The sequence below is a fragment of the Antrostomus carolinensis genome, unplaced genomic scaffold (assembly GCF_000700745.2).
Source record: "Antrostomus carolinensis isolate BGI_N321 unplaced genomic scaffold, ASM70074v2 scaffold145, whole genome shotgun sequence".
Lineage (NCBI taxonomy): Eukaryota > Metazoa > Chordata > Aves > Caprimulgiformes > Caprimulgidae > Antrostomus > Antrostomus carolinensis.
In genome coordinates, this window is record NW_010315467.1 from 47907 (window position 1) to 67872 (window position 19966).

The following is a 19966-nucleotide window of genomic DNA, read 5'->3' on the forward strand; positions in this document are numbered from 1 at the left end:
ATGTACCAAAATGAGCTCTTCTATTTGTATACAGTAGCATACAGAATAGATGCAAATATATACAGCCTACAGCACACAACCTATTCCACAGTGCTACCCAGAAAAATAATCAATACAGAGACAGTTTAATTATTGAAGTGGCATAATAGCAAAGTACAGCCTTTCATTTTTATTTATTCATGCTTTCTTTCCACATCTTCCACTCTGAAGCGCTCTCAGTTCTATCACCACATTGAAAACTTCTTACTGAAACCAGTATGACTCTATACATCCAGCTACAATATAATGTAGTTAAGATGACTCAATGCATAACCAATAATTGTGCCATTTAAGACAGACATAGTCTAAAAGAATTTGGTATCCGGATATTCTAAGCTCTAAAGTTTTTTTGTTGTTGCTGGTTTTAAATCAGGAACTTCTTAACATCTTTTCAACCATGGTCCCAAGACTACTGAAGAGTCTCATGCCAGTTAAGAGAGACCTTGAATTCTTCCACATGTTGAAGTTTGTGGTGTGCTGGTATTTGTTAGAGCAGACTCAGATGCTCCTGTCCACAGGCACTGGGAAGAATGCAGAGTCTCCAGCTTTGTACTGAGAGCCACTCCTTCAAATTTCACCAGGAAGTTCTGCCACCAAAATCCATCCTGCAAAACGCTGGCATGTTCAGCATAGGAATGCACAAGCCCATCTCCTCATATCTGCACTTCAATGACTATGCAGAAAGCAACCATGAAGCCCCGAGCTGCTCCTAGTGCAAAGCAGAGCAGGCTATTGGAGAAGGAAGCCATGCAAGAGACTCGTTTACATTCTCTGTCCCTCAGCATCTCCCAGTAAAACAGTTTCCATTGCAATAACAGTCACAGCTCTGCGCTTGGGAGAATACAAGGTGATTCATCCTTATTGGTATCTGACAATTACACTTTAACAGCAGAAAAAAATTAGTTACTGTCTCGGGTTTAGAGGAGGCATGGTAATTTCCTAATAATTCAAGGCATGTGCTTTTACTATTTCAATTCTCATCACCAAGTCAAAAACCAATTCTGATTCTGGGCAGAAGTTACCCATTGCCCTGGCACTGTACATCTCAGGGCTTACATGGCACAGATATCAGAAGCAGACATGGCACTGAGGTTTGTGGCACTGATGTGTATTTTAACACAATGAAGAAGATGCAACACAATAATTTAGATAGTCAAGGAAAAAAAAAAAGATATTTAAAGAATATTGCTCACACACTTCATGAAGATAGCAAAAATTCATCTTCAGTTCTTTTAAAGATTAAGCATCTAGGAATAAATCTTTCAAAACTTCTATTTGCAAAAACAAATTAAAAGACATTAAATGCTAAAAATATACATTCATATTTCATTCTACAGAGTTTGGAAAGCAGACAGATTCACAGCCTGTATAACAAAAATTTGTTGGTGAATTACAACAATCTATAATAAACACCCAGTTTTTAATCTTGGCACATTGGGAAAGATGTTGTTCATCATCTCCCATCATGCATGCGGATGAGAGCTGGGAAATTTGATTCTAAATAGAATATCTACTTGTACTGATATAAAAAAAAAAAATCCATCAGCGCCTTTTAGTCACTCATTAAAGCCTGAGTTCAGAAGCCCTTTATACAGGTGAAATCAGGTCATTATTGTTTTGTTTTCTAATTACAAATTCAAAAATGTTTGAGTGCACACATCAAGGTATATGTAAAGATTCATAACGTGAATCAAGATACCGATATGGCACACACTCTGGCAGATACTTCAGAGAAACTCAGAGACCTACAACACTCATTAATCTGCTGCCGAGACACCCATAGGCAAACGAAGCATTCCATGTTTGTTTCATCCTTCTGCAAAACAGGGGGTAAGCATTTTAATTGTGTCTACCTTCTTCTGACCTGAGAGTTAACCTGTATGCCCCTTTTCCATAGGGGATTAACACCATTTAGAGGCAAATCAGATACAAGAGGACAGATCTCTGCCTACCTGTGAAGCAGCACTGATGGACAGATAGTACTTGCACGCTGTCAGCACCTTTAACTGCTTTTGCACAAGCACTTGACAAGTGTCAAAACAGCCACCCTTCCTCAGATGGATATTTTCAGAGAAGGCATCACATGCATTTTTCTTATGCAGTACATACAGATTTCTTAAAAGGAATTACTTTCTAGATCTATTCACCTACTCTCCTATAGTTTGTCTTTAAGATAAGGTTCATTTTATTACTCTGCTTTCCCCTTTTGTGGTTTACAATAATGAGTTAGAACTGCCACCAAAATTAACTGTACTTTCTTGGCATTTCTTCTCACTACCCGGACAATTCTGTCAGTCTGCTCACACAACATCATCTGAGATAAAGGAGGCAGCATTAAAAGAGCATCAAATTATGAGGTAGGGAGTATTGGATCAGTGTCGCTATATCTAACTTGCTTCCTTGTGGTTGTTACACAGCTGACCGCTCCTGTTTGGTGCTGGAAGCAGACTGCAAAGAATAAACTACCATCAAGCTTAAGTAGTAGAATTTCTTTATCAGCAGATCATTAGGAAAAGTCCTAACTAGTTAAATTGGTGCTTTGATTTTTCGATATCCAGTCCTTTGAAGCTCAGTGTAACCAGAGATGAAGCACTGTGTGACAACACCCACAGCTTATTCAGCTCCAGCACTCAAGGGCAAGGGGAATCCTGCATAGCAGTAATGCCTAACATAAGAAAAAGAAGTACACAAACACATAGACGAGGAAAATATTTTAAAGAGTAAGATAAAAGGGGAAAATACTTTAAAGTTTTGGAAAATAGCTTTAAAAAAAAAAAAAAAAAGATATATTCTATTAGAAGATAAGGATAAATATATTCTGCCAATCAAAAAAAACTCAAAGGAAGCCCAGAAAAAAAAGCCAGAGAGATCAAATGGGAGGCTTTTTAAAGGACTAAAAAACCCAACCAATTAAAAAAATTACGAAAACCCAACACCATAAAACCTCAAGCAAAAAACCCACATAGGTTGGGAAATAGCTTGCTGAAATCATGAAAGCTAAACCATGACAATGTTTTCAAGTGCAGACCAAAAGGAAATCTTCAAAAAAAAATCTGTGGGTAAACAAATGATGATAATCAATAATGACAACCAAGAGATTCAGCAGGTTTCTCCAACTAAAGCAAAATATTCTCAGGGCGGTACAAGAGTGACATGACAAAAACCTGCTACCAATAAAATAGCTTATGATAGTCTAAAGGTGACTGATGGGCTGAAAAAGACTCCTACATTACTGATAAAGTGGTCAATAAACTGAAAAATAAACCTTCAAAAGTGGAAAACAACGCCCACGGGAAAATGCTAATCAGAGAAATAAAGATAAACAAATTCATCCTTTATTATAGTCACTGTGAAGATTCTGAAAACATCAGTTGAAGTCAGGCTGCAATCAGAAAGGAATAGAGCATTACACAAAAACAAAACAGAGAACACACATCATCAATATATTATCCCAGTATATCCACAGATCACACCCATCTTGAATACAAGATGCCATTACAGCCATTTTCATTTTCCAAAAAAGATATAAATCAGTTAGTTAGGGAAGCACAGGACAGGATGAGGTATGGCATGAGGTATCAGGAGCTGAAACCTAAAATATCATCACCAGAATAGTCAAATCAAGCTGTTTATCATTCAGAAACATTAAAACCCAGATACTTCATCTCTAGCACTAGCTCAACATATTTAAATACCAATACTTCATGCCTCAAAAACTATTAGCTCCAGATATTTTTGTGTTATAAAACCATCTGCTTCAGAGCTATATGAACTGGGACAAAAAGTAAGATTTATTGGCATATTTACACTTTTCAGTTCCAGGATTTATACACTGGCATAACTGCTTTTCATTTCAACTTGAAAACAAAACCAATGAATGACTTACCTCTGGCTGAATTGCTTTAAATACAGGGACATCCATTAGTGTTATCTGACCCTAAAATAAAAATAAAATAATAATAAAAAAATTAAGCTCAAAATAACCTTGCATTCCATCAAGTTGCTGTGCTGCATGAGAACTGTACTTATGCTGTTTCCTTTTATTATTTGACTTCCATTTTGTAGCTAATTTCTGAGGTTTCAGCTCCTACCACAGAGCTGTCCTGAAAAAATAGAGAATAAAGGGTTCCAAATTTCACATATAATAAAATAAACAAATTATGGGAAGTTATTCTCAGGAGCATAATCCTGCACTTACGTACATAAGTCAGAGCTTGAACTTAGAAATACTATAGAAGAAATTATCCAAGGATACGAAGAACTAACTTTAGTTGTTCAAGGACAGTTTTTCTTCAAACCCCGAACACAATTCTATTGAAATGTCCCTAAAATTTTTCAGTCAATACTTGAACCATATTTGAATAACTAAGTTCAGTAATTGTTCAGCTGCACAGTGACAGCTAAAATTAAATACAGCCATCTCACTTTCAGCAAGTCAGAACCAGTAAGTACATTTTCACTCTGGCATGTCTGTTCAGCTTCAAAAAGGGTAAAGAGGAACTCACAGTCAAAGACCAGGTTTTGCATTTTGAAACATTCAGAGCCTTCTTTCAAGCGAACAATTTCACATTGCTCTATGTCTGTGTGTCCAAAAGAATGAGACTAGCTCTTTCAAAGAGTACATAGGTAGCCCAGAAATATCAGTGCCATCCGAGTTAGATATCGCAGACACCCTTTAAACAATGAATCCAGGGACCTTGTTCTATCTCCTCAGATGCGAGCTGAGCAGCTTTATTTCCATTTCCTTGAAAACGGTGGTTCCTCCATTTCCACACTCTGTGGTACACACTGACAGCTTTGTGATTCTCACGAATTGCAATTGCCACTGAATGCCATTGTTGGAGAGCAAAATGGCTTCCCAGATAAGTTAACCTTGCAGAAAAATTTTAACTAGGATGCTCTAGTTGAAAGAAAGCAGAAGCAGAGAGATGTACCTGCTCTAATGAGAGTATCTGCTCTAATGAGGCCAGAAGTGATGTGTTTTCCCAAAGATGACCAAATCTACATTTTGTAGCAGACCTCCTTGTCTTCTAAATCTATTTTTAGGTATGAATTCTAGCCATCAAACATGACCATTAAAAATATATATATATAAATCAATCCCAGCTTCTCTAACTGCCACAGTGGACACAATCATCTGGTATTTTGCAGTACAAATCACTGAAGTAACAAGCTCTTTATGAGTTTCCATTACAAAATTTCTTGTCTGAGCTCTGCTTTAGTTGGCTGCTCCTTCTTCCAAACAATAATGTTTTATATTAATTTTTCTAGTCTTGGGCTAAAGTGAGATTTAATCAGACCAATTTAATGAATCCACATACTCAACTAAAAATAAAGACAACATACATTTAGAAATGTGCATATCTGAATACCTTTGTAACAGTAAATCCTGTACAAATTTTTACATAAACAAGACATTCTTGGTTCTGTAACATAAATATAATCACATGTGGTATAAGGTATATGATTTGTACCTGCCATTCATTAATACCCATAAGCTATTTAAATGCCAACTTAAAAATCAATTTCCAAACTATAATTTTTAAATGTGGTTTAACAATCAACTGATCAGTTGCAGCATCTGTCTCAACAGTACAAATTATACTGTACCTTAAAAGTTGAAATGAAGTCAAGAATATCAGACAGACATACCCTCCAAATTTGTTTTAAGCAGCAGTGATTAGTAAGAACAGAAAATCAGGAACATAGTTGTCCAAAATACTCTTTGTCTTCAACATAACTTCTCTATTCCCTTTCACCCATAGCAACTACAGTAAAATATATACAATAAACTTTTGCCAAAAACAAAAGATGCCTTTCAAACTGAAAGCAACCTTGCTAACTAAAACCATTCTATTATTTTATTATGAGGCCTATGAAAAAAGGACTTATTCTTGAAGAAATAGAAATAGTTTATTTTCCTAAAATTAAAGTCTCCTCAGCATTATTTTCTTTTTTTTACATCATCAAGGTTAGAAATGCAGAAATCCTCACACTAAGCCTTTTTTTAAGAGGGGTAGTTTTATCTTGCCACAAAAAGTACAGACAGCAGCAAGTCATTCCTGGCAGGGGAAGCAGATGAATTTGTGAAAGTGCACCTAGACAACAAAAACTATTCCAACAGTGGTTAATAAAACTCTGCTTTTGAAGGATTTTGAACGTATGCACAGACAATGCTAGCAATTTTTTGTGCTATTTCCCACCTTTTGCTAACACGGGCGGGTTATCTGGGAAAGGACAAGGGCCCTTGGACAGTGACAGCAGTACTACCCTGCCAGAAGCTACAGCATGCCTGATAATACTCTGCTAGAGGTGAAAGGTACAGCTGGAGCTTTACATCACACGTGGAAGAGCATTAGACATTTCTAAACGTGTCATAAATGTCATCCTGGGTTATGTTACACTGTACCTGAGTAAGCAAATACAGCTTCATCTTGACAATTTAATAGTACGCCCTCTTATTTGAAATATCTACGTATAAGGCTCTTTTGAGGAAACAAATAGGCAAAGCGTGGGGCAGGGGAAGACATCTGACAAGTAGGAGGAAACAGATTTTTCTCCAAAAGCATGATAGTTAAGAAGGGGACAGGGAAAATCTGGCTAATTTCTACAGTTAAAATGGACTTGAAGCTAATAATCAAGGTCCATTCAGAGAACACCTATCCTAAAAAGAATTGAAACACAAGTTTATATTTTTATTTCTAAATCTTACTTAAAAGTTTAAGATGATAAATAGAGAATGCCTAAGACAAAGGTTTCTCTATGAGGGCAGCCCTTATCTAAATATAGGAAGTCTGTGTCACTGTGTAGGACAAACTTGCCTGATATTTGGGGATGTGTGTTATTTTTAACTTCCCACTCAATCTACCCCAGTTCCGTAAACCATCTAACCATGTATCCATGGCTGTGCAGGCACAAGTACCAAGGAATTACACTTTCTTACCTGCAGATAACACTCAAGGGACACAGGGACAGAAGGAAGGGAAGTGTGGATTCATTTCTCTCACCTGATCCAATCCTCACCATAGAACAGCCACACATTACAGAGTTAACTCTTCCTTTTGATTTCCAAGGTGAAGAGCCCAGTTCTGAAGCACCAGCCATGGAACTCCATCTCTAGTCTCCTATCTGTCTGCTACAGTACACCAGGCTTTCTCAGAAATTTATTGTTTTAGGTAAACATGTGGCTGATTGAATGTATCACTGTGCTTCTCAATAAAGGAAATTAATTAGAAAATTGGGTGGGGTGGGGAAGGTGGAACCAAAAGAATGGGCACTTCAATGAAATTTGAATATAGGGTCTATTAAAACAGACCGAAAGACCCAGGCATTTCAATAGTTATTAACATTTCACTGCAAATCCTCCTCACTAAAACAAGATTACAACAACAGTACAACAAAAATGAGCCAGGAAACTGATTCATCATTCACACAGAGATTCAGAATGCTTAAAAACAAATGTTGTCTTCCTTCCCAGCACTCCAGAACGTGTCATCTTCATCAACCCAAACTGCCTTAGCTAAATTAGACTATTGCCTGCTTCAGTAGTGACTCCTAAACAAATTACTTTAAGACAGGATCAATACCCAATATTTATGAAACAAAGATTGTTATTACACCTTCACACCAGAATTCACAAACCAAAATAAATGCACCCATTTTAAATGGGGATATTAAATGGGAATATTAACACAGAATAACCACAGAAATGTCAAAGTTCAAGATTAACATTCATTACTAAAAAGATTTGAAATTGCTATTAGGTACACTACAACATTAAAAAAAGCAAATCTGACAACTAAAAAAAAACTCATTAAGTTTTAACAGAGAAGCTTCTTTCTTCTAGTATCACATTGATATTAGGCTGGGGTTTGGTTTTTTTGGTGTTTTTTTTTCTTTTTTTGCTTGTTTGGTTTATACATCTTGCTGCTGTCACTAAAAGCAGCATCAATCTTCAGTAACACTGCATCACATTACCACTTGTTCAAGAAACATCCCTTATTGAAGATTCCTTCTTAGACAGCTCACAATTTCCATTAAGGGCTCCAAACACTTAAAAAATGGTTCACAATTCAAAAGAGGCAAGCGACTGACAGGTGAAAGCTGATGGATAAAAAGCCATTTGGGTTTGTAGATATGACAGTGTACCTCACATAAGAGTTTAAAAATACCTTTGACAATTTCTTTTTTTAAATATTTACTTATTCATATTTATAAGTCTAACACATAACTGATTTTTTACCATTTTAAGGGTGCTTGCTCACTGCTAAGTAAAAAATAAAGCAAACCGAAAGGCTGGCATTCTAATTAATAGCACCTGAAACTACAAAACTTAGGAAAAAAATTATTATATTTATGTTAGATAACATTGCTCAACTCTTAGAAAAAAAAAGTAACTTTGACCTTGACCAAATCAAGGCAATTTAGACTCCCATAGACAAGCCACTGATCTGGTTTCTGCAACGAGGAGACACTGCACTAACTTTCCTCATTCCAGCTCCTCAACCCAGCCAATACAAATTCCTGGAGAGCTCCCCCTCCTCAATGTGGTTTAATGTTCTAATATTCAAACCAAAAATTGTAAGTCTTCACATCAGTTTGTTACACGAAGCAAGCCAACCATAACCTCTGGGTTTTTTGAGTTGTCAGCTGCATATATTTAAAAACAAACAAACAAACAAACAGAAAATCACATGTACAATACAAAACCTTGAACTTGTTTGTACTCATCATCCAAATAATCATTCTCATAACACAAAGATAGGGAAACTTGGTTATTTTCTACCTTTTCAGAAGTCTATCAAGTTCATTTATATATATATATTAAAGAACTACTTCATTGCTCAGGCAATGCAAGAGCTGAATGCAAGTTTTGTGTTGATGTTTACACTAGATCTTAGGTAACAATTCTAGAATGTGATTAGTAGAGGTATGCTTTTAATGTACAACTAATATATTTCCCAATCTTCAATCACCTGAAGAACCTACAAGAGGAAACAATATTTTAAAAATAGTGAATCATCATCTTGCAATTAATTAATTAATCTTGCACTGGAATGGGAGCCAGAAAGACAACTTTTTACCCCCCTGTGTAAAAAGGGGGGTAAAAACCCCTGACACTGGAGTTTTTTGCATGTGGCTGAAAGACCTCGCTTGCGGACAGTCCTCAATAAAATATTTTAGCTCTCCTGTGTGTTGAGACGTTGGATTTGGGAACAAGTAGTTCAAAATACTAACACAAAGCTTCATATACAGATAAAGAGATTCACCTCTCCCTCGGGCAAGGCTGACAGGCTAGAAATTTTACAGCTAGATGATTAAGAAGCACATCTCATCGTGCTGCTTTGAGGAATACTGAGAAGCTCAGTGAAGTAAAATTTTTAAAATATTCCTTAATTCCTTCTCTCTTATTCTGTGAACACATATGGATCACCCTCTTTCCATAAAACCCTGTAACTTAAGAACTCCTACTTGCAGTTAACACTGCTGCATTGAGCTCCTCTCCATGCCCCTATATGAAAATTCCCATTTGATCTGGACTATAATCCCACCTTTCTAGTCCCTAGACCTTCTCAAGCATGACCTCCTTCTGCCAGGCTACTTGCTGTACTCCAAGTTTTCCTATGATGCAGCTACCGTGAGGACAGTGCACTTCCCATAGAGATCCTGGACAGAGACTCTCATTGTGAAAAGAAAAACTAAGTTTCTGTCTGCAATGAAAAAAATAACATGTCTACATTTTGGTTATTGAAGAATGTTGCCATCATCTGATTTTCCTTGAAGCCATGTTGGTTCAAATATCACTTCATAAACTGTCCCTTAATCTGAATTTTTAGAAGGAATTATATTTAAGCCTTCCAACTTGGCTTAGCACTGTCTCTCCAGGCTGCCAGAATACTTTTCCTCACTGAAAAAATAGCTAAGCCTCTGTTAGGCACTGCATCAGTAGGAGAATAATTCTGCTGTCCAAAATGAATGCTGGGGGATTAAAGTTCCTGTGTTGAAACTCAACTTGTTTTCTCACAAAGTCACTCCAAAACTTTTATCATTAATAGTTCCTCCACACGCTATAACAAAGGTGCTTCTTCTTGCTCACACTGGGAGCATACTTATTCTTTAATATTCTTCTGTAAAATAAAGCTAATGGGAACACATAGAAGCAGAAGTCCTTTCTCATCAAAAGCTCCTAGGGCCCAGTACTGCCCTTTATTCAAACTGTTCTCAGATGCAGCAGACAGACCTGCCTCAAACTCCCTCACCCACCAACAACCAGCCTCAGGAGAGGCCAAAACCAACACTCCTGCCAGGAACCGCGTAGCACAGCTCACACCAGCAGCTGCGCAGGAACTCGCACAGGGGACTGCGAATCTGCCAGAGTCCTGCACGAGAGAAAGATCTCCTGGGGAGAACTTTGAGCCAGTTTCAGATATTTTTGTTCTGTTCAAAGTGGCAAAAAATTAGTTTGTGGGACCCCCAACACCTCAAAACCTATTTCTGCACCTTTTTTTTTTTCTTCTTTTTTTTTTTTCCCAAACCCACACAATGCAGCCCAGAACTCTTGGGACCTACTTCCTTTAAAAAAAAAAAAACAAACAACCACACTCTTGTGCTCTTTCTTCAGATACAGATAACTTGATATTTAACTGTTGTAAGAATGCCTCTGAGAAAAATTCATTGTTTTGTCTAAACATTTCTAAAATAAACTTTATCTGTGTATTGTTTCCAAAAGAAGCAATATTCTTTTTTCCAACATCCATTTGACAAAGCTTAACTGGAATCAAAAAGAAATAAATACATAAACATCTTAGTGTGAGCTTTGCTTTGTAGTGCTTTCAGAGACTCAGGCAAAGAATAAAGAATCCTTCTTAGATAACTAGGTGGGGAAAAAAAGCAATGGATTTATACAGCTGCGCTTCCCTTAATTCTACCTCAAATATTTACACCACCGTGGCTAAGTTGAGGTATAAAATGGAAAAGCATGTCAGAAAGTAATAAACAGTCAAATAATTAAACAGTAGCAGTCTAAGGAATAAGAATTTACTGTAAAGCAAAAAAAAAAAAAATACAAATATTTCTTCAACCTGAGGTTCTCCAGCATCTTAATTTGGAGCTCATGTCCCCGAAGCATTTTCCTTTTTTCCTTTCAGTCTCACCAGCCCCCAGTTTCTACTGCCACTGCACCATTAACATATCTCTCCCCGACAAACTGTGCCCTGTACACTCCAAACCACACTTCTCCCTCCAACGAAAATGGACAGCATTCACAGCAACCGTGTCTACCCTGTACACACACTGAACGGCTCCATCGGCAGGGCCAGACACCAGTGGGGAATCCTGGCACCAACTTGTTTTGTGGCTTTGAGCTGTTTAATAAAGAAGCGAGCACTGATCAGCCTAAAAGCAGGTATTTAAAACAGAGACAGTCTCCTTATTAGTTACAGTCAGAAAGCTGTAGATTCCGCAGCAGAAAACAAACGTGTTCTACTTCATACTCATTGAATGGGATTCTTTTTCCCCCAAATTTATGAAGCATACAGGCATTCAGGCATTCAATACATCCCCTGGAAATGAAGGGTCAGTGTACTTTTGCTGAAGAGTTAGCACAAGACTGAACAAAGGACCGTTACACAGAGGGGCACACTGACTGTGCACTCCGGATAGTATTAGATGGCTGCCAAAGGGAAAAATATGGCAATCCAATCACCAAAAATATTTACACTTGGGCTTCTCTTTGGCTTGGTAAGCAGCTTCTTGAAAATACAGGATTACAAGCAATAGCTTTTGTAGTCCAACTTGTCCCTTACCCACTAACTGACTAAACAGATCGAGTTTTGAAATAACAATGATGTCTCTAACACAGTGGGAACTGAAAAGACATCTGTGTCTCATATCGGTACTGAAACCACTAGCATGAATCCTATTTCCACTATCTCTTAAACTTAATTATTTTTCAGATTTTTCCTCTTCTTTATCCAGCATAATTGGAATTGTCCCATCTGTACACAGTGAGCCATTTTGGTCAAAATGCAACATATCATATCAGGTACAGGATGAGACTTCCCAATGCTGCTGTTGATGTTATCAGTTAACTCTCATCTCTACCTATGCACTGCAATCCTTTTTCATTGGAGCCAAGGTTTCCTAACCATTAATTAGACAGATGTCTAATTAGCTCTTGTGCAGCAACTTGCTTTTATTGCTGTTTTATTTGCTTTATTACATTATCTTTTCTCCCTATGAATAAGGTACTTACACAGCCCACAAATCACTTCCTCAGTTCACCTCTTCAATTTTTTTTTTTAGAGCAGCATTCATTCTGCAGTTGGTAACAGAATTCAGCCTTCACTCAGTCACAGATGTCAGCAGTCTGCACTGCATCCATTTTACAAGAGCTATCACTAAACTAGAAGTTTTCTCATACTTCGAAAAGCAATTGGTAGCATAAACTTGTCTAGTCCAAGAGGTACATACCCGCTCTTACAACAAAAGCCTTACTAACACAGTTTTGCATTCTTATCAGTGCTGGTGTTCTCAAGAGCTTGTCCATCCTGCACAGCCCTGGTAGTCTTCACATTAGCACTGAAATTCAGCTGAAGACTTTGTACTTCTCTGTTATTGCAGGACTAAAACCAGGAAGACTGAGGAAATGGCCAGTAAAATAAAAACAAGCATAAGGGGCAAAGGTACTTTTCCTCCAAGGTACCCAAGTATTCGGCAAATTTACTTATTTCTACAGCCTTTAGCAAGAATGAGCAGAAAAAAGACAGCATTCAAAGCAAGCAAGCCCTACTGGAAAAGCAGATAGTTGCCTGAGGAAACAGACATTAATGAAGAGGTACAGCTGTGTACAGAAACATTGAAAAAGAAATTAATTATAACCTTGCCAAAGGGCTGAACGCTGACTACCAGCAATTTTGCTCAACTGTTCAGAATTCTATCTATAAGACATTTCAGATCCATAACTGAAACGTGACATAAAGAACTAGATACCTTAAAAGGGAGAAGGCTAAGAATAAAAGTGTTTTCTCCGAGAAAACAGCAAAATTATACCAGGTAGTATAAACAAAAAATATAACCACAGTTTCATAAGTGCAATGTGAAATGTTTAATTAAAAGATTCCTGTTTGTGAGTAGAACTCTGCCCAGTTTGAGGCATAGTATGAAAACAGTAAAAACACTGGATTTTAGTAAAGATTTTTATCCAACCAAGATTTACTAAGTAGGTAGCATTTAGAACACCCATGAAAGTAAAAAGGTTTCTGCACAGGAGTCATGATTTAGTAGAGCAAAAGGATTATGAAATGTGATACAAGACAAAGCACCTTTGTGTATTTTGCTGTCCAAGTGAGTGACAAGATCTCCACAGAGTCTAAATGATCTATTCTGCTCCTCAACAGCATCCACCGCCGGCTAAATAGCTGAGCCATTCAAAGGAACCTGGAGCTACTCTGGCCTGAATGCATAATTCCACTTGAATTCATGTGCCTAGCCCCAAATTCCCCAAGTACTTAGATTTCCTTTATGTAGAGAAATCAAAGATAAAAGAGGAAGGATAGTCAGCCCCAAAAACATCTTCCCGCAAAAAGCAGGTGATTCACTGCCCAGCTGTTCCTGACAACGGAGCAAGGCAGAGGCCCGAAGCTCAGTCAGGAATAAGTCCCATTAACTATCCAAGAAGAATTTAACGTGTAAGTACCACTTCATAATCCAGATGCTTTAAATTTTCAAGATCAATTTAGCCATTAATAATTAACTAAAATCATTATTAACAATTAAAAAATAAAACAAACTTTATGGGAGCATTTTGTGATACATACCACCACGTATCAATAAATCTCTCCAGGACAAATCACCACGAATCTCATCACTTGAGTTATAAATGCAGTAAGAGCAACAGTCTGTTAGCAATCTTTCTAGTAACATACTTGAATCACTTGTCTTAATCTCTACAAGCGGGGTTAAAAAAAAAAACAAACAGCCAAACCACCAAATTTTCTTGTTAAAAACTTGTACTCATTTGTTCTTGGTTCTGCAGGATATCAAACTCATTATTCTGTACCACTGCACCTGAAAGAAGAAACCACTTCCTAGATGTAAGAATCACTAGAGTTAAAAAATAAAACACCTCCAGAAAAAACAAGTACAGATCAAGTGTAATGTTGCAACTAAAATATACATGTCAGAGTTCAGGTGTATCATATAGATTTAAGAATCTTTGGTCTATGCTACATAAAAGAGCGTGAAAAATGCCTGGACAGCATAGCCCCAGAAGATCACTTAACATTTAATAGAACATAGACAGTGAAGAACTATAGTGCAGGATCCATTTTTGACACCTATGGATGACAGAAATTAGGCAAAAACCATACAGAAATGGCCAAGCAGAGGAAAAGTTGCCAAGATTATTCACACACAAAATAATAAAAACTATTTTAATTGCTTACCGCATATTCTTCTGGTGTAACCTTCAGAACATCGAATACCACTGCATCAAAGCTCTTCTTCAGTTCAGCTGAGCCTTTGTCACTCAAGGATTCAGAGCTGCTACTCTTCTGCAAAAACAAATAAATGATGATATTTCGGTTCTCTCTTTTTTGTTTTTATACTCCCAAAGGCAAAATTTGTTTGGACATAAATGTTCACAGAACTTTTCCACTGGACAAATTCTCAATTAAGCATCAGTCACAGGACATACCTGCTCCTGACAAAGACCTCTAAAATCATAGATTCTCAAACTGACTTCAGTGGATTTCAAAGGTCTTCCTCAAAACACAACAGTTACATTTCAATGCTTAATTAAATTCCAGTTTGCTGACAGGAAACTTAATAACAATAATAATAATAATCATACAGTCACAATGAATTTCAAACAGAAAAAACACCACTACGGTGAGGAAGACAACAAGGTCTGACCCAAAGGAACAGTTAACACCAAAGAACAGAACCAATCTCTTCCTGTTTCTCTTAGAAGCACCAAAACTTACAAAAATTACACTGTGAGCTACATATGCGTTCCTGTTGAAGACACTTAACATAAACAATTAAAGTTCTGGAGTTTTTTTTTAAATGCTAGTAATTCACATTTGCAAAAAATACCAGATCCTAGAATAATATTCTATGAATCTTTATCTCCAATATAAAGATTTAGCTTCCCTACAAAACATAAATATGGTTCAAAAAACTTTGTCTGAAAGCAATATGAAGTGTTAATTTCATGTTTCATGTATTGTTTTCATGAAAACAATGCTGAGTAATCACTTCCTCTAGTCTACAGATGCAAACTTAGATTCTCTTCAGCCATTACAAGAAAGGGTTTTTCGCTTGGAGATTGAGATGTCACACCCAGATGTACGCTCCCATCTGAACCCCAGGCATACTTATTTCAGACCCAGGCATACAGCATGCTATCACTTTGCTGTTCCACACTCTCCTCCGAAGACTTGAAAGACCATGCATGTTTCTTGCTTCTTAGCCTCTTCTCACTTTCAGAAACTTGGCATAAAACAAACTCTGACTAAAAAGGAAGAAATAAGATGAAGCACACAGACAGAAGGACCACAGTTACTCCAGTCAATAACTATCAAATTTAACTCCTCTTCAGCAGACAGGATGCTTGCCTGAGGTTCAGTGTGGCACCTGCATGCTTCAGCAATAGCATAACCTTGATGTAAGTGATAACAGAGCTCCCACAACAGTTTTACTAATACTTTGTTTGGATTGATTCAAGAGAAAGAAAACTAGTACTGGTGCACAGAGCTCATTCTTACCGCTGCTGGGAGCTCCAGCTCAGCTGTGGCAAAAGACACCGAGCACAAACCAAGACCCGTCTGTCTTACACTGGAGACAGATGTATTCTCAAGCACTCTATCCTAACCACCATCCTGAGGGATACCTCCTAGAAAGTTGCAAAGATTAGACTCTGGCCCACACAAGGAAGGTACTTTCTGACTGTTCGTGTAATTTCACTGCTAACATTGAAAGTTTTCAAGACACGGATATGGGTCATATACACAACACAGACATGAATGAGCCCTTCACCACATCGCTTCTGGTGGAAGCCAAATTTCAGCACTGTTACACTGTACTCTCAGTAACACCTGCATCACGTCTGCTGATGCCAAGGCAGGGGGGAAGATAGCACACGGTCACTGATGCTGCTAAATAGTTCTACTGTGCTAATGTCTTCTCCTGAAAATCTAACAAGGCAGTATTGTAAGGCTATACTACATATTTTGACTTTGGCTTCCCACTCACAGAAACAAGAACATTTGAACTCCTTGAGAATTCAGTCAGCTGAAATCAACTCTTGTCCATTTTTAAGCACTTCTGTTATAAGGATATATATATAAAAAAAATACATACTCATTTAATAATCACACTCAGTTTTAGTTAGGTCCTTCTAACAATACCATCTCTCTGAAAAACCTGACTTTGAAAACACCACCAAAAACTCCAAACCAGACAGGCATTTTCAGTAACCAAAATACTTACTGAAACATTCCAGTTACAAGTCCTCCCTCCTCCTGGTTAGTCAAGATAGGAAAAAAATACTTGAATCTGCTTTCAGCACGTGGTAACTTTCCCAAAATATATTTTCCTCAATTTTATCAGACATCATGTAAACATTCAAGACTATCTTGTTGAGTAAAAAGAGAGCTTTCCTCCAAAACGTTTTCAGTTGCACGCCAACGAATAGTCAATCAGTGATTCATGCTACAGTGATAAGGGAACTACAAGAATCTGTATAAAAAACAATGGTCTTGAAGACTGATGCCAGTTGTTTTGTTTAAATCTTGACAATACTTATGAAATTCTGCTGGAGATTATTTGATTTCTTTTGATTCTAATTTTCCTTTCACCTTGTTTGTGGGACTTTCCATTTCCTTATGCACGTGCAAGTGCATAGCAAACGTGCAGCTCTGCTAACAAAACACATATGTAAGTATATAAATAAAACAAACACCTTTGGTAAGGTCCCAAGATTCATTCAAGGAAGCAACTGTTTTCAGGACTTTGTGGCTCTCATCACTACTGATTTGTAGTGTTCCTGCATACCTTGTCTTTTAAACAAAAGAGAGATGAAGAATGAAAGGGGGGGGCGGAAGCAACAACCTAACTGCCTCCCCTGAGCAGAAACATAGGGTAGTGCTGTACACCTGTAGAAGCCAAAGCATATATTCAGTCACTCTAAAGAAGAAAGGCAAAGAGTGCATCTGAAAGATCACTCAATATACACTGAAGGCAGATTTTCAGTTCCCTTCATCCCAGTAGTACAAGGCATTAAAAAAAACCCAAACAAAACCAAAACCAACAAAAACTTGAAGAGGGAGTGACTGGCAAGAGTTTTAAGAAAAACAAACAAACAAACCCCCCAAAAACCTCCCAACAACAAAACAATCAGGTCTTGCAAACTCTCCAGCGTTGCTCAGAATTCAGGAATCAGTCACAACTCTCAACATCTCCTCACATGATCCCAGCAAGAAGAACTCAAAAAGTTCTGATATTAGCTTCACCTTGCCCCTTCTTTTCCTTAACAAGTAGATGACAAATGGAAACTGTATTAACTTCAAAATAAGAAGCATCAGCATAGGAAGCCAATCTCCATTGCTTGGCTTATAAACATACTCTAACTCATGAGTTGCTCACTGCTAGAGGGCAGAAACTTTGGTGGGCAGAAGGGGACCCATATCAATCCCTGAATATAGTCCTAGAGACAAAGGGAACAACCTTATCCCAGTGTTACCATGTCAGACCGCCCCTGGACACACACACACACACAAGTGTATGTCAAAGAAGAGAACATTTCCCACAGGCCTTGCCAGCCCAGTTTACTGCCCTAAGAGCATCTAGTATTGTTAAAACCTGGGGAAAAAAAAAAAGCTTTCTTGTCTAGATGTGATGGAAGGGAACATAAAAGAGGCAGCTTTGGCTATGGCAAGGCTATAAATGCTAGCTCATGCTTTATTTTGGTATACAAAGGTCAGAACTTTAAGTTATTTCCATCTCCACTGGGGCATATGAAACTAACATACAAAATAAGAATCTGCTGCACTACATCTGTTAAATGAAAAATCTTACTTTTTGGTGCATTCAGAAAAAAATTATTTACAGTCTTATGTATGCAATAACTGTAATCCTTACCTCTGAAGCCGTAGCTGCAATATTAACACTGCTTGACTGTCCGTTCATTAGGTCCATACTGCCCACACCATTAATCTTCGGCCCTACATTTACAGCAGCAGGATCATCTCCAAGGCAACTGAATAACCATTCCTACAAAGAGCAAAAAGTCATCAGCAGCCATTTTATTCACCTGTTTTAAGTGAGATTTAGTATCTAAAATCCGTAACAACAAAATAAAGTACTTCCAAAATGGTTACACCACTTTGAGGTCCAAACTTTAGATTCAAACACATAGTCTAAAATTATCTACTTAAAAACGTCATAAGACAAACAGCTGAAGGTTGTTGCCATTACTTACTGGCAGTATAGACTTCCATGTTATTTTCCATACTATTTTCTATATGCCAGGTATCAATATGTAAATGCATACATTAACCCTAACTGAAATTTAGGCCTGCAACATCAGTTCACATGATTCTTTTCCTGTGATTAACAACTTCAAGAAATATATTCCACATGGCAACTCTATTAGATAGCTCTCGTAAGAAGTTATCCAATAATTTCCTTAAATGCCCATTTACCACCTTCAAGTGAAAATTATCACAATAAAAGCAATGTAAGAGTACAAGTGGAATTTATCCATTTTTCCACGAATTACCTAAATTATCATTTAGTGAAGAAAAAAAACTACACAAAGGAAAACTCCACACACTAACTTTTGATGTATCTTTGCAACAATACTATCACTTTTAGTTTTCATTTCTACAGAGAAAAGGCTGCAAAGAAATGGAAACCTTTAGCATCCACTACAAAACCAGCAAGACTACCCAATACCCAAGTGTTACAGAGAGAATAAAAACCTGTTAGGGCTTAACTTCCACGAGATGTTAGTGCCCTCTAGTGTGAAAAAGATTAGAAATCGGTTTTCAGAGGTGTATGTTTATAACAAGTGTGACTGTTCCCGAATTTGCTATTATTTACAAAATTCACTCTAGGTTTGTAGTTTAACTCAGAACTATTACATGGAAATTATTCTCTGCAAATAAACAGAGAAGGTGACAGGTAACTGAGTAATACCACACGACAAAACAGTATTACAGCAGCTCATACTGAAGACCTCTACATAATGAAATAAACAAAATAAAGTAATCTGAAAAGCTCTATCTCCAAGTGACCTAAACCAGGTATGTCAGACAAACAAGCCTGGAAGGCAAGAAACAGCAATATTTAAATAATAAAATAGCCTCAAAAAAAGCAGGAACTTTGAAGTGTCATTGTAGGAATGCAATTCAGAAAGGAGGTCAACTGACAGAGAACCATAATGCAAATTTCAGCCAAACACTATAGCTTCTAGGTATTTTTGGGTATTAACAGTTGTCACCTGACCCACGTTGAGCTGTGCTTCTGCAGTTCAGAAACAGCCATTCACATGCCTTTAATGTACCCTTTCTTGTTGGGGTTTTGTTTTTAAAAACAAAACAAAAACACACAGAAAACCAAAAACCTGATGGGACTGTCTCATACACAGGACAGAAAACATTACATTTCACTTTAACATTATACTCCCAGTGCATGCACTATAATTAAGATTGTGTTTCCTCCACTAAAAATACCAGCTAAACCCTAAGTGCAGTTAAGTGTATTATACTAACAGACCATACAAAGGGGAAAAAACATCTCATCTCTGGTTTGCAACTGTCACTGCTGTCCTGTCCTTTCCTATCCCAATTACCCTTCAGATTATCTCATGTGGAATATTTCCAAATGTTCAGCTCCTCAATGCCTCTCTTTCCTATAGCCTTTT

At 37.4% G+C, this 19966-nt stretch overlaps 1 protein-coding gene across 1 annotated transcript in view; it reads right to left on the reverse strand.

Annotated features, from left to right (window-relative positions):
• The window catches only part of LOC104524914 (ras-specific guanine nucleotide-releasing factor RalGPS1), a 65400-nt gene extending 47092 nt beyond the window's left edge, over positions 1–18308 (reverse strand). Inside the window, exons 1-3 of the mRNA XM_010167938.1 lie at positions 18181–18308; positions 14484–14591; positions 3926–3976 (exon numbers count right to left, since the gene is read on the reverse strand). Coding sequence (XP_010166240.1) covers positions 3926–3976; positions 14484–14591; positions 18181–18237 — 216 coding nt within the window. The 5' untranslated portion in view covers positions 18238–18308. The remainder of the gene's footprint in view (positions 1–3925; positions 3977–14483; positions 14592–18180) is intronic.
• Between the last annotated feature and the right edge of the window lie 1658 nt (positions 18309–19966).